The following is a 15,861-nucleotide window of genomic DNA, read 5'->3' as shown; positions in this document are numbered from 1 at the left end:
AACATTACTGGGGAGTTGGTTCCAGACCCTCACAATTCTCTGTGTAAAAAAAGTGCCTCCTATTTTCTGTTCTGAATGCCCCTTTATCTAATCTCCATTAGTGACCTCTGGTCCTTGTTTCTTTTTTCAGGTCAAAAAATTCCCCTGGGTCGACATTGTCAATATCTTTTAGAATTTTGAATGCTTGAATCTGATCACCGCGTAGTCTTCTTTGTTCAAGACTGAATAGATTCAATTCTTTGAGCCTGTCTGCATACGACATGCCTTTTAAACCCGGCATAATTCTGGTCGCTCTTCTTTGCACTCTTTCTAGAGCAACAATATCCTTTTTGTAACGAGGTGACCAGAACTGAACACAATATTCTAGGTGAGGTCTTACTAATGCATTGTAAAGTTTTAACATTACTTCCCTTGATTCAAATTCAACAGCTTCCCCACATTGTCTAGATGAAGACATTTCTGAGTCAACATAAACTCCTAGGTCTTTTTCATAGATTCCTTATTCAATTTCAGTATCTCCCATATGATATTTATAATGCACATTTTTATTGCCTGCATGCAATACTTTACACATTTCTCTATTAAATGTCATTTGCCATGTGTCTGCCCAGTTCTGAATGCTGTCTAGATCATTTTGAATGACCTTTGCTGCTACAACAGTGTTTGCCACTCCTCCTATTTTTGTGTCTTTTGCAAATTTAACAAGTTTGCTTACTATACCAGAATCTAAATCATTAATGTAGATTAGGAACAGCAGAGGACCTAATACTTTTTCAATTAATTATTATTATTTGTTTATTCAGCAGACGCCATTATCCAAGGCAACTTACAGAGACTAGGGTGTGTGAACTATGCATCAGCTGCAGAGTCACTTACAAATACGTCTCACCCGAAAGACAGAGCACAAGGAGGTTAAGTAACTTGCTCAGAGTCACACAATGAGTCAGTGGCTGAGGTTGTTTTTGAACCAGGGACCTTTTGGTTACAAGCCCTTTTCTTTAACCACTGGACCACACAGCCTCCCTAATACTGATCCCTGTGGTACTCCACTGGTTACCTCACTCCATTTTTAGGTTTCTCCTCTAATCAGTACTTTCTGTTTTCTACATGTTGACCACTCCCTAATCCATGTGCATGCATTTCCTTGAATCCCTACTGCGTTCAGTTTGAGAATTAATCTTTTATACAGGACTTTGTCTAAAGCTTTCTGGAAATCTAAATAAACCATGTCGTATGCTTTGCAATTATCCATTGTCAATGCTGCGTTGTTCTTGCGTGTTGAATCAGACACTGAGAGTATGTAGAATATAAACCTGTATTGTTTTAATACAGCAGCCTCTGCAAATTGTATTGTACTGTAACATTAAGTCGGGTTCTACTGGGACAGCTTTAGAAAACACGTTACCTGCAGTTCCTGATATCAGCCACTAGAGGGGGCGGTCTTCACATATTCCACTCGCTTTTCCTAAAACGCATTTGGGTTCAGAAACGTTGTTTAAGCTTGGCAGTAAAATGAGGTTACATTCAGAATAGAGAACTATATAGGCAGCTGAGAAAAATGACGTATGCACTGTTATTTTTTTATTCATAATTTATTTTGTTATCTTTATTCAGCACCATACAAATCCATTTCCAGGGAGAATGTGTGTGCTTACTAACAGTACAGTAACGGGACGTTAGGTTACTTACCGTAACCCTGGTTCCCTGAAAGAGAAGAAGACCACCAATGACATTACGTATGGGATTTGCCTGCCCATTGGGTAGGTATGGCTGAGCTCTCTATACCAGAGCTGCCGATAAGCCCCATCCTGGGATGATGCACTCGGTCCCGCCCACCGAGGGAGGAAGCCATTTCTCTTTGTCCATCGACCCCGTGAGGGCGAGGGAGGGCATAATCACCGAGCGCCTTTAAGAAACCGGGTAGCCAAAAAATGTGCGCCAGGAGACATTGAATCTACGGGGGCATGGCAAGCAGTGTGGAGTAGTGGTTAGGGCTCTGGACTCTTGACCGGAGGGTCGTGGGTTCAATCCCAGCTGGGGGACACTGCTGCTGTACCCTTGAGCGAGGTACTTTACCTAGATTGCTCCAGTAAAAACCCAACTGTATAAATGGGTAATTGTATGTAAAAATAATGTGATGTCTTGTAACAATTGTAAGTCGCCCTGGATAAGGGCGTCTGCTAAGAAGGTAGGTGGTAGGTGACCTACCAGCATCAAACAGTTCTTGCAGAAACTATAAGACAACTGGCATAGGGCAAGATATTGGGTCATGGCTTCCAGCCAGACACCAAGCCTGGAAATACCTCCACTTATAGGTATACAAGGACCTAGTGGAGTCTGCCCTAACGCTCTGCAACGTACACACAATCTGATAGCCCTAGGGCTAACCAGCGCGTCCCTTTCAGGGGCCAGACCCATAGCCGGAACCTGCCCGGTTCCGGGTGCCAAAGCGAGCCTTTCGCCTGACTGAGGAGATCCATGGAGAGGAGGTCCACTGCCCAGTTCACTGCCCCAGTAATGTGCATCGCCCATAGGGACAGCAAGTTCCTCTGAGCCCATGTCAATAGCCTGAAGGCTATGCGATGCAACCCTGGGGACAGTAGGCATTATCTGCATCAGCTGTCTACGAGCCACGATCAAGCTAGCCAAGCTCCGGCCAAGAGTTTGCCCTTGAAGACTGAAGATCTGCAGCAGCGTGCTGGACAGGAGACGTAGCTCTGTGGCCACTGGCTCAGGGAGCGGGGCCTCGTGCAGTACACCGTCCATATAAGCCGTGAGCACACTCGCCATGTTAGACAGGCAAGTAGCCTGCGCCTCTGCTGCATACACCTGCTTGAGATGTGTTTCCGTCACCCTGCACTGAGGGTTCGGGCACACCGGGTCTCTAGCCAACCCACCCACCGACGGAGCCTTAACCAGGGCCGCGATGGTGGAGTCTACCGAGGGGAACCCCGCTAGGCCAAGATTATCCGCGCCTTCTAAGGAGGCAAGCAGTGCTGCATGTTTTAGCACGCTAGGACCTGAGGCCGGACGATCCCAGGAGGAGCGTACCTCCTCCATGAAGTCTGGGGAGGCCGGGAACTTCGGAGGGCAAGGAGCCATCGCCTGCGTCTGGAACACGGACCGACGTGAACTCCCCTGGGGGAGGGGGGTATGGCAATTGGGGCTGCAACGGGGCCTGGGCCTGGGCTGCTGGTGCCTGTTTAGCCAAGAGCTCTAAGAACTGGGCCATCTGGGCCTTGAGGTCCATAATATCCCTGCCTGCTTGGAACGCTTCACCCTTCTCACTCGTAGTGATGGGGAGGGCGGCCTGCACATCGGAGATGTCTAGCAGGGGGTCCTGGGACAGGTCATGGAGGAGGGGCTGTGAGGCTCCAAGAGCCGCCGACAGTCCGGCCATAGAGGACGCAGAGCTCGCCCTCGTGGCCCTCTCCAAACGAGCTTCTTTCACCCGGGGCTGGAAGGCCTCACAGATGTTACAGGCAACGTCCCTCTCAAGGGCCAAGATGGCATGTTGAACGCCCAAGCACCGCACACAGAGGGTATGCTTGTCCTCTTGCGGGATATTGGCGTTGCAGGCCGTGCAGGGGTGGATCCCTGACTTGCCTGACATGGGCCTGGTGTTTTGCATGGGTCGTGCAGAAAACACCACTTGCACTGCACTCAAGCACTGGTTAAAGTGAGATCGCGTGTGCTCACCCACTAGCGCTGTAGCAGAGGGTACCTAACACCGCGCACCGCGTACCGTGCTGCATCGTATGCTCGTGCAGTAGTGTAGTACCAAACACCGTGTGCACCGTGCGCACCGAGTACCGTGCAGCACCGTGTGTTCTCGCACTAGCATTCTGGCGGTGGGTACCAAGCACCGTGTGCAGTGTGCACCGTGCATACCAAGCACTATCTGCACCGTGTACCGTGCAGCGCTGTGACTGTGCACTGACGATGTGGCGCTGGGCGCCGTGTGCTGTATGCACTGAGCACTTGTGCACCGAGATACCTGAGTATCAAGGGCTATGCGTGTGCCGCGGTACTGAAGCACCGGGGGGGCCGCTACGAAAATGTGCCTACCCTAACCATGCAGTCACACACACCTGGTCAGCGTATAGCTTGTACCAAGGGGACACAAGGCCGAAGCTGAGGTGGGCAAGTTGAAGCAGACAATAAACACGTAGAAAGATAGTAGAGGGGAGAGCACACTATTTGTTTACAAGGCCCAAGGTGGGCGGGCCTACTTAGCCCGCAGGGTCTACTCGACAGCGGTGATGCGGCAAGGCCTAGCCCCATGGAGGAAAGTGCAGCTGGAAGAGTCACTCGACAGCGGGGATACGGCAAGGCCTAGCCCCATGGAGGTACTGTGTACTCTCAGAAAGAAATAGACAACCACTCGCGGGTTACTGCACAGACGGTCGCTCAGACACGACAGACAGATGACAAAGAGCGGCCTACCACGCTAGCCAAGAGGCCACTGAAAGACAGAAAGGCAAAAACGACTCGGTCTTTTCAAGTCGTTGATTCCGGGAAAGCGGCGAACCAGCTTTCAGCATGAATGCAAAGGAAATACAATCGACTCTATTCGACTCGAGAAGCTCTTTTCTATCAACACACTCAGCTCAACACAGAGGTCTTACCGTACCATCTTGAGAAGGAAAAAGAGAAATGGCTTCCTTTGGATGGCAGTTTTATCCCCTCGGTGGGCAGGACTGAGTGCATCATCCCAGGATGGGGCTTATCGGCAGCTCTGGTATAGAGAGCTCAGCGATACCTACCCAATGGGCAGCAAATCCCATATGTAATTCCATTGGTGGTCGTCTTCGAATTGAAAGGGAACTGCAAAACCATTGGAGTTGGACCAAAACTACCAATCCAAGCATGTAAGTAGATTTAAATACCAATTATTATTATTATTATTTGTTTGTTTATTTAGCAGACGCCTTTATCCAAGGCAACTTACAGAGACTAGGGTGTGTGAACTATGCATCAGCTGCAGAGTCACTTACAATTACATCTCACCCGAAAGACAGAGCACAAGGAGGTTAAGTGACTAGCTCAGGATCACACAATGAGTCAGTGGGTGAGGTGGGATTTGAACCAGGGACCGCCTGGTTACAAGGCTGTTTCTTTAACCACTGGACTACACAGCCTCCAGAAAGAAATAATTATTATTATTTTAATAGCACATCCTTTATAATGAACCTGTTGGGGGTCTGTTATATCGAGGGGTTCGTTATAGCAAAAGGATAATCAAAATGAAGGATAATCTGTTGGAATAAGTTAATGAGACTAGATTGTGAATACAAGTAGGATTACATGTACCTGTTCGTCTCATGTGGGCACTATTCTGCCTTTGCTTCTTTAATTCTTTAATTTATTAAAGAATTAAAACACAGTACAAAAAAAGAACACATTTTTGGTTTTTTTTACATTTTTTTATTCAATTTTACTTTGCCGCATGGTTGCTGAACAAGCCAAAAAACAGAATGCTTTTTGACAACCAGTATTCACGACAGAGACATGCCTGCATTACTTTTTTCAAACTATAGTTTCCAGCTTTTGTTGCAACATAACATGATTTTCGTTTCGGAGGCAGTTACACAGCGTGTTTCTTATCTCAAGACTTCACTGCGGAGGTGGCATCCTGTGCGTACAGACCGGGATGTTGACAGTGTGTGTTTATATTATCTTTTTTTTTTTTATTTGGGGTCCAGCAGGAAGATTCGTTATAGCCCAAGGCTTGTTATAATGAAGAGCATTATAGCGAGGGTCTGCCTGTACTGTTTAAAAATATATCTAAGAATTATTCTATTGCTGTTGTGACAGGGATGGGGTCAAATCCATCCTGCCAGCAATCACAGGTGTGCTCATTCCCTAATGAGGTGATTGGTGCTAACTGGGGAATGACCACCTGTATAAACTGGGGAATGACCACCTGTATAAAAAGGGAGGGAAAAAACCCTTTGAGAGGTGTTTGAAGCAGCGAAGTGTAGCTCAGCCTGGCGTGTGTAAGTTTTGTGTTCGACTCTTTATTTAGGCCCTTGTGCTGTATTTGTTTGTTGTTGTGGTTTGGTCCCCCTGTGGGACCAATAAACCTGCACTCTAGCGCTTAAACAGCAGCTTTCCAGCCTCGGAGTCTCCTTCCTGCCCGTAGCAGCCTGGCTGCGACGCTGCCGTCACAGATGTGTTGAGGTGCGTTCCCGAGCTCAGGAGCTGCTCTTAAGTTCTAGTTGCGGCCCAGGATCCTTACCAGATGAAAAGAACGTGATCACATTACCCCGTCTTGCCCAGCTGTACTGGCTACCTGTAAAGTTCAGGATTACTTTCAAAACTCTCCTGCTCACCTACAATGCCCTCTCATCACACCCTGCTGACCCGCTATGTCCCTGCCCGCAAGCTGAGGTCCTCTGACTCTGGCCTGCTTGTTATCCCCAAGCAAAAGTGCACCACACTCGGAGAGCGCTTGTTTAGCTTCATGGCTCCGACTCTTTGGAACTCTCTCCCAGCTTTGGTGCGTGATGCTCCACCGTCGCTTGCTTTAAATCAGCTCTCAAGACCCACCTGCTCTCTCTTGCGTTCCGTGCTCTTTAAGCCTGATATTTCCTATTAGGTGCTGTGTTGCTGCTGCTATTTCATGTATTATGCTACTATCATGTGTTATGCACTTTCCACTGTATATCATGTATTATGCATTTCTCTGTATTTAAAGTATTATGGATTTTCTTGTTGTTACTGCATCTTGTAAACTGCTTTGTGATGGTGGTCAACTATGAAAGGCGCTATATAAAATAAAGATTGATTGATTTGATTGATAGACATGTAACACAGGCAGGCTACATCATCCAGGGTGTAAACTCATAGACATGTAACACAGACTACATCATCCAGGGTGTAAACTCATAGACATGCAACACAGACAGGCTACATCATCCAGGGTGTAAACTCATAGACATGTAACACAGACTACATCATCCAGGGTGTAAACTCATAGACATGCAACACAGACAGGCTCCATCATCCAGGGTGTAAACTCATAGACATGCAACACAGACAGGCTACATCATCCAGGGTGTAAACTCATAGACATGCAACACAGACAGACTACATCATCCAGGGTGTAAACTCATAGACATGTAACACAGGCTTCATCATCCAGGGTGTAAACTCATAGACATGCAACACAGACAGGCTCCATCATCCAGGGTGTAAACTCATAGACATGCAACACAGACTACATCATCCAGGGTGTAAACTCATAGACATGCAACACAGGCTACATCATCCAGGGTGTAAACTCATAGACATGTAACACAGGCTACATCATCCAGGGTGTAAACTCATAGACATGCAACACAGACTACATCATCCAGGGTGTAAACTCATAGACATGCAACACAGACAGGCTACATCATCCAGGGTGTAAACTCATAGACATGCAACACAGACAGACTACATCATCCAGGGTGTAAACTCATAGACATGCAACACAGGCTACATCATCCAGGGTGTAAACTCATAGACATGCAACACAGACAGGCTACATCATCCAGGGTGTAAACTCATAGACATGTACCACAGGCTACATCATCCAGGGTGTAAACTCATAGACATGCAACACAGACTACATCATCCAGGGTGTAAACTCATAGACATGCAACACAGACAGGCTACATCATCCAGGGTGTAAACTCATAGGCATGCAACACAAACAGGCTACATCATCCAGGGTGTAAACTCATAGACATGCAACACAGACAGACTACATCATCCAGGATGTAAACTCATAGACATGCAACACAGACAGACTACATCATCCAGGGTGTAAACTCATAGACATGCAACACAGACAGGCTACATCATCCAGGGTGTAAACTCATAGACATGCAACACAGACAGACTACATCATCCAGGATGTAAACTCATAGACATGCAACACAGACAGACTACATCATCCAGGATGTAAACTCATAGACATGCAACACAGACAGGCTACATCATCCAGGGTGTAAACTCATAGACATGCAACACAGACAGACTACATCATCCAGGATGTAAACTCATAGACATGCAACACAGGCTACATCATCCAGGGTGTAAACTCATAGACATGCAACACAGACTACATCATCCAGGGTGTAAACTCATAGACATGCAACACAGGCTACATCATCCAGGGTGTAAACTCATAGACATGCAACACAGACTACATCATCCAGGGTGTAAACTCATAGACATGCAACACAGGCTACATCATCCAGGGTGTAAACTCATAGACATGCAACACAGGCTACATCATCCAGGGTGTAAACTCATAGACATGCAACACAGGCTACATCATCCAGGGTGTAAACTCATAGACATGCAACACAGACTACATCATCCAGGGTGTAAACTCATAGACATGCAACACAGGCTACATCATCCAGGGTGTAAACTCATAGACATGCAACACAGGCTACATCATCCAGGGTGTAAACTCATAGACATGCAACACAGACTACATCATCCAGGGTGTAAACTCGCAGTCAAAGCACCTCAACACAGACTTATATACAAACACACACACACACACACAATATTTGAGTAATTTAAAAAAGAAACGCTTCATTGCAAACATTATAAGAAGGGGACAGAAACTATGAAAATGGAATCTGAATCTATTTACTGTTTAATAAAAGAAGTATCACAACATTTATTGTATGTGCTCTTTCCACAAACTCAGTACCCTATCAAAGGCACTACTCAAGCATATTATAATATCCAACACACGCATTCACACACGATATCTGATACCCAGATCCACCTCAAATTGACAAGCGCACGTTCTGAAAGGAACCCCAAACACAATTCTGAAGTCAAACAGATTACACACAAACCCTCACAATGAAAGGTCTGCGTTCTTTATTTGTGGTTTGCTAACCGTATCGGGTGTGTTTCGTAGCATGTAGTTAGTAGGTATAAATGACTAACTAACTAGAGTCAAGAAGCTCATCATTGACTTATTGTCTAGTTATAAACTGGGAACCTGTGACAGAATAAAAGGTGTGAAGCAATAGCAATGAGCTCATTCCATTATTGACTGAAAGAGGAATCAGCCTCTGCTGTTTATTTTTACTGCTCCTCGACTGTCTATCAGTTTTGCAATCACCCTGAGTGGTTCTTTTTAATTTGTGTGCCTAATTATTTTAACCCCAATGTTCTCTCCAATTTAAAGTGTCCAATTAGTTTAAAGTAAAGTTTAGTTTAAACTTTCACTGCCGTGCTGTGAGCAGGTTCCTCTCCAGGAGAGGTTCTGCTGTCAGTTCTCTTCCAGTCCCACCAGTCTGGCGCTCAGCTCCCACAGCTGCCGGGCCGCCCTGTCATCCTGCCCCTCGGGAGCCGGCTCCTTCAGGGAGCAGTCACTGCAATCACACCCACACCCAGTGAGAGAGGGGAGGGGGAGAGGGGAGGAGAGGATGGAGAGGAGAGGGAGAGAGAGAGAGGAGAGGATGGAGAGGAGAGGGAGAGAGGGGGAGGAGAGGGGAGGAAGAGAGAGGGAGGGGGAGGAGAGAGAGGGGAGGAGAGGGGAGGGTGAGGGAGAGGCAGGAGGTGAGGGGAGGGGGTGAGGAAGAGGGGAGAGGAGAGGGGAGGAGGGGGGAGGGGGGAGAGGAGAGGGAGGGAGAGGGAGAGAGGGGGAGGAGAGGAGAGGGTGAGGGAGAGGCAGGGGTTGAGGGTGAGGGAGGGGGAGGGGGAGGGGAAGAGGGGGAGGAGAGGGGAGGATAGGAGAGGGGAGGGGGAGGGAGAGGTAGGGGGAGAAGGGATAAAAACATAAGAAAGTTTACAAACGAGAGGAGGCCGTTCAGCCCATCTTGCTTGTTTGGTTGTTAGTAGCTTATTGATCCCAGAATCTCATCAAGCAGCTTCTTGAAGGATCCCAGGGTGTCAGCTTCAACAACATTACTGGGGAGTTGGTTCCAGACCCTCACCATTCTCTGTATAAAAAAGTGCCTCTTATTTTCTGTTCTGAATGCCCCTTGTCTAATCTCCATTTGTGACCCCTGGTCCTTGCTTCTTTTTTCAGGTCAAAAAAGTCCCCCGGGTTGACATTGTCTATACCTTTTAGGATTTTGAATGCTTGAATCAGATCACAGCGTAGTCTTCTTTGTTCAAGACTGAATAGATTCAATTCTTTTAGCCTGTCTGCAAACGACATGCCTTTTAAACCTGGGATAATTCTGGTTGCTCTTCTTTGCACTCTTTCGAGAGCAGCAATATCCTTTTTGTAACTAGGTGACCAGAACTGAACACAATATTCTAGGTGAGATCTTACTAATGCATTGTAAAGTTTTAACATTACTTCCCTCGATTTAAATTCAACACTTCTCACAATATAACCAAGCATCTTGTTTGCCTTTTTTATAGCTTCCCCACATTGTCTAGATGAAGATATTTCTGAGTCAACATAAACTCCTAGGTCTTTTTCATAGATTCCTTCTTCAATTTCAGTATCTCCCATATGATATTTATAATGCACATTTTTATTGCCTGCGTGCAATACTTTACACTTTTCTCTATTAAATGTCATTTGCCATGTGCGGAGGGGGAGAGGGGAGGGGGGGAGAGGAAGAGAAGGGTAAGGGAGAGGTAGGAGGAGAGAGGGAGGAGGAGAGAGGGTAAGGGAGAGGTAGGAGGAGAGAGGGAGGAGGAGAGAGGGTAAGGGAGAGGTAGGAGGAGAGAGGGTAAGGGAGAGGTAGGAGGATAGGTAGGAGAGAGGGAGGAGGAGAGAGGGTAAAGGGAGAGGAAGGAGGAGAGAGGGAGGAGGAGAGAGGGTAAGGGAGAGGTAGGAGGATAGGTAGGAGAGAGGGAGGAGGAGAGAGGGTAAAGGGAGAGGGAGGAGGAGAGAGGGTAAGGGAGAGGTAGGAGGAGAGAGGGAGGAGGAGAGAGGGTAAGGGAGAGGTAGGAGGAGAGAGGGTAAGGGAGAGGTAGGAGGATAGGTAGGAGAGAGGGAGGAGGAGAGAGGGTAAAGGGAGAGGGAGGAGGAGAGAGGGTAAGGGAGAGGAAGGAGGAGAGAGGGTAAGGGAGAAGGAGAGAATCCATATTATATTGGGAGTGACAGAACGCAGGCAGCCCTACCTGAAATACAGCCCGCTGCTCCTCTCCAGCCCCTCAGCCACGGCACAGTGGATGCTGGTCTGCGCTCCCTGGACTGGTGTTTTCATGAGGCACAGAGAGGGGGCGCTCACAATCATCTTCAGCAGGGGATACCCTCCCAGTACGTGACGCCCCAGCTCCGTGCGGATCACCCCAGGGTGCAGGGAGTATGAAGTCACTCCAGTGCCTGCAACACGAATTCCATTAATCCCACTTCAGATCAATCTTGTTATAGCAGTGTGAGAGGCAGTGGATTTGAGTAGCTCAGTGGTTAGAGTGCTGGGCTGCAGTGTGGAAGGCAGTGGGTTTCAGTAGCTCAGTGGTTAGAGTGCTGGGCTGCAGTGTGGAAGGCAGTGGGTTTCAGTAGCTCAGTGGTTAGAGTGCTGGGTTGTAGTGTGGTAGGCAGTGGGTTTGAGTAGCTCAGTGGTTAGAGTGCTGGGCTGCAGTGTGGAAGGCAGTGGGTTTGAGTAGCTCAGTGGTTAGAGTGCTGGGCTGCAGTGTGGGAGGCAGTGTGTTTGAGTAGCTCAGTGGTTAGAGTGCTGGGCTGCAGTGTGGTAGGCAGTGGGTTTGCGTAGCTCAGTGGTTAGAGTGCTGGGCTGCAGTGTGGGAGGCAGTGGGTTTGAGTAGCTCAGTGGTTAGAGTGCTGGGCTGCAGTGTGGGAGGCAGTGGGTTTGAGTAGCTCAGTGGTTAGAGTGCTGGGTTGCAGTGTGGGAGGCAGTGTGTTTGAGTAGCTCAGTGGTTAGAGTGCTGGGCTGCAGTGTGGAAGGCAGTGGGTTTGAGTAGCTCAGTGGTTAGAGTGCTGGGCTGTAGTGTGGAAGGCAGTGTGTTTGAGTAGCTCAGTGGTTAGAGTGCTGGGCTGCAGTGTGGGAGGCAGTGGGTTTGAGTAGCTCAGTGGTAATGCGTGTTCTGTGTGATTTTCTATTGCTGCTTCTGCTTAGAACATGTAGTACAATATTGTGAAATGTAGAAAACGACGTACAACTGGACTGTATAACAGAGTGTCTTTAACACCCTCTAGTCGGTGCCTTGACAAATTGCATTAAAAAGCAGTCATTTGTCATTTCCACCATTTCAATTTCGTCCGTCGTGCTCCCCACCGGGTTTTCCCATTTTATACGGGGGAAGTTGAAATCCCCCATTAGTATGGCTTCTCCTTTTCTACATGCATTTCAAATGTCATTGTATAACAGATTATTTTGCTCGACGTCTGAATTTGGCGGTCTACAGCATGCTCCTATTATTATGCCTGTGACGGGGGACTGCCCCGTCTTTATGATCATGGTTGGGACTGGCAGGGAGGGGGTTAAAATTCCTCCCTGCCAGAAAAACATGTCCACAGGGGATAAAAGCCAGGGGAGAGGCCCTGGCTAGAGAGAGAATTGTAGAGAGAGTTCTGGAAGGAGAAGGAGTGTTTTGTTTGTGCTGTGTTTTTCTGTTCCAGTGAAGGCAACGCCCAGCCTGGAAACTTTATTTTGTAAGTTTTTGTTTTGTGTTTGTATTTTGTGTTTGAAACCTTTTTGTTTGGCCCTCGTGCTGGTTTATTTTGTATTTTTGTTTATTAAAAACTTTATTTTTGAACTCTATACTGTCTCTGAGTCTCAAACCTCGGTCAATCCTGTCACAATGCCCTTTGAATTTTTGTCCATTATTCTGACCCATATTGATTCAGCGTTGTTTTAGAACTGCCACTTATCTCAGGGCTCACACATAGTTAGTCTGAAGTTGGTTGTTAGCTGGTATATAATGAAAATGTACCTGAGCATCTGAAAACTACTAGGGGACTCCGATCCAGAGGACCAGACTTCCAGCTCTGCCTTGCACAAGAGTGCCCGGTGTAGAAGAAGAGTGCCCGGCGTACAAGAAGAGTGCCCGGTGTAGAAGAAGAGTGCCCGGCATAGAAGAAGAGTGCCCGGCGTAGAAGAAGAGTGCCCGGCGTAGAAGAAGAGTGCCCGGCGTAGAAGAAGAGTGCCCGGCATAGAAGAAGAGTGCCCGGCGTAGAAGAAGAGTGCCCGGCGTAGAAGAAGAGTGCCCGGTGTAGAAGAAGAGTGCCCGGCATAGAAGAAGAGTGCCCGGTGTGAAAGAAGAGTGCCCGGCGTAGAAGAAGAGTGCCCGGCGTAGAAGAAGAGTGCCCGGTGTAGAAGAAGAGTGCCCGGCATAGAAGAAGAGTGCCCGGTGTGAAAGAAGAGTGCCCGGCATAGAAGAAGAGTGCCCGGCGTGAAAGAAGAGTGCCCGGCATAGAAGAAGAGTGCCCAGCGTGAAAGAAGAGTGCCCGGCGTAGAAGAAGAGTGCCCGGCGTAGAAGAAGAGTGCCCGGCATAGAAGAAGAGTGCCCGGCGTAGAAGAAGAGTGCCCGGTGTGAAAGAAGAGTGCCCGGCATAGAAGAAGAGTGCCCGGCATGAAAGAAGAGTGCCCGGCGTAGAAGAAGAGTGCCCGGCGTGAAAGAAGAGTGCCCGGCATAGAAGAAGAGTGCCCGGCGTAGAAGAAGAGTGCCCGGCATAGAAGAAGAGTGCCCGGCGTAGAAGAAGAGTGCCCGGCGTGAAAGAAGAGTGCCCGGCGTAGAAGAAGAGTGCCCGGCATAGAAGAAGAGTGCCCGGTGTAGAAGAAGAGTGCCCGGCGTAGAAGAAGAGTGCCCGGCGTGAAAGAAGAGTGCCCGGCATAGAAGAAGAGTGCCCGGCATAGAAGAAGAGTGCCCGGCATAGAAGAAGAGTGCCCGGCGTAGAAGAAGAGTGCCCGGCATAGAAGAAGAGTGCCCGGTGTAGAAGAAGAGTGCCCGGCGTAGAAGAAGAGTGCCCGGCATAGAAGAAGAGTGCCCGGCATAGAAGAAGAGTGCCCGGCGTAGAAGAAGAGTGCCCGGCATAGAAGAAGAGTGCCCGGCATAGAAGAAGAGTGCCCGGCGTAGAAGAAGAGTGCCCGGCATAGAAGAAGAGTGCCCGGCGTAGAAGAAGAGTGCCCGGCGTGAAAGAAGAGTGCCCGGCATAGAAGAAGAGTGCCCGGCATAGAAGAAGAGTGCCCGGCATAGAAGAAGAGTGCCCGGTGTGAAAGAAGAGTGCCCGGTGTAGAAGAAGAGTGCCCGGCGTAGAAGAAGAGTGCCCGGCGTAGAAGAAGAGTGCCCGGCATAGAAGAAGAGTGCCCAGCATAGAAGAAGAGTGCCCGGCATAGAAGAAGAGTGCCCAGCATAGAAGAAGAGTGCCCGGCATAGAAGAAGAGTGCCCGGCATAGAAGAAGAGTGCCCGGCATAGAAGAAGAGTGCCCGGTGTAGAAGAAGAGTGCCCGGCGTAGAAGAAGAGTGCCCGGCATAGAAGAAGAGTGCCCGGCATAGAAGAAGAGTGCCCGGCATAGAAGAAGAGTGCCCGGTGTGAAAGAAGAGTGCCCGGTGTAGAAGAAGAGTGCCCGGTGTAGAAGAAGAGTGCCCGGCGTAGAAGAAGAGTGCCCGGCATAGAAGAAGAGTGCCCGGCATAGAAGAAGAGTGCCCGGTGTAGAAGAAGAGTGCCCGGCATAGAAGAAGAGTGCCCGGCGTAGAAGAAGAGTGCCCGGCATAGAAGAAGAGTGCCCGGCATAGAAGAAGAGTGCCCGGCATAGAAGAAGAGTGCCCGGCGTACAAGAAGAGTGCCCGGCGTAGAAGAAGAGTGCCCGGCGTAGAAGAAGAGTGCCCGGCGTAGAAGAAGAGTGCCCGGCGTAGAAGAAGAGTGCCCGGCATAGAAGAAGAGTGCCCGGCATAGAAGAAGAGTGCCCGGCATAGAAGAAGAGTGCCCGGCGTGAAAGAAGAGTGCCCGGCGTGAAAGAAGAGTGCCCGGCGTAGAAGAAGAGTGCCCGGCATAGAAGAAGAGTGCCCGGCGTGAAAGAAGAGTGCCCGGCGTGAAAGAAGAGTGCCCGGTGTAGAAAAAGAGTGCCCGGCGTAGAAGAGTGCCCGGCGTGAAAGAAGAGTGCCCGGTGTAGAAGAAGAGTGCCCGGCGTGAAAGAAGAGTGCCCGGCGTGAAAGAAGAGTGCCCGGCGTGAAAGAAGAGTGCCCGGCGTGAAAGAAGAGTGCCCGGTGTACAAGAAGAGTGCCCGGTGTAGAAAAAGAGTGCCCGGCGTAGAAGAGTGCCCGGCGTAGAAGAGTGCCCGGCGTGAAAGAAGAGTGCCCGGCGTGAAAGAAGAGTGCCCGGCGTGAAAGAAGAGTGCCCGGCGTGAAAGAAGAGTGCCCGGCGTACAAGAAGAGTGCCCGGTGTACAAGAAGAGTGCCCGGCGTACAAGAAGAGTGCCCGGCGTAGAAGAGTGCCCGGCGTAGAAGAGTGCCCGGCGTGAAAGAAGAGTGCCCGGCGTGAAAGAAGAGTGCCCGGCATACAAGAAGAGTGCCCGGTGTACAAGAAGAGTGCCCGGTGTACAAGAAGAGTGCCCGGCGTACAAGAAGAGTGCCCGGTGTACAAGGGAGTCACTGATCAGACTAGTCCTGTTACCATTGTGACGAAGAGCGAATGAATCCAAATCAACAATCTCCCTCTCGACCGGTGAGGGCACTGTACAACAGGAACTGTGGGCTTCGTACTGAATGGTTGGGCAGTTCATTCCAGGGGCAGTTGGAAGCCGGCCATTCAGGAAGAGGGCGGCGTTACGGTACCTGGAGTCATTGCCCTAGTACGGTGAGCGAAGTTTCATTCATGAATTGGAGGAGACGTGATTGAACGAGCTATCGGAGGGGGCGGGGCTTAGGGTACTTTAGGGGGACGTGACGCCATAATCAGTTCCTTTGTTGTGGTTAATG

General features: G+C 49.1%; 1 protein-coding gene across 2 annotated transcripts in view; it reads right to left on the bottom strand.

Annotated features, from left to right (window-relative positions):
* Positions 1-5,386: 5,386 nt before the first annotated feature.
* Positions 5,387-15,861, bottom strand: part of LOC117971395 (retinol dehydrogenase 13-like) — a 34,964-nt gene continuing 24,489 nt past the window's right edge. The window contains exons 5-6 of one of the 2 annotated variants that reach the window (XM_059007297.1): positions 11,104-11,308; positions 5,387-9,392 (exon numbers count right to left, since the gene is read on the bottom strand). In XM_059007297.1, the coding sequence (XP_058863280.1) occupies positions 9,290-9,392; positions 11,104-11,308 (308 nt within the window). In that variant the 3' untranslated portion in view covers positions 5,387-9,289. The remainder of the gene's footprint in view (positions 9,393-11,103; positions 11,309-15,861) is intronic. The other variant, XM_059007296.1, reaches the window with a different exon arrangement.

This window comes from Acipenser ruthenus, chromosome 35, assembly GCF_902713425.1.
Source record: "Acipenser ruthenus chromosome 35, fAciRut3.2 maternal haplotype, whole genome shotgun sequence".
NCBI classification, from domain to species: Eukaryota; Metazoa; Chordata; class Actinopteri; order Acipenseriformes; family Acipenseridae; genus Acipenser; species Acipenser ruthenus.
Note: the sequence above shows the minus strand (reverse complement) of the source record. Positions and strands in the feature narration are given on the sequence as shown.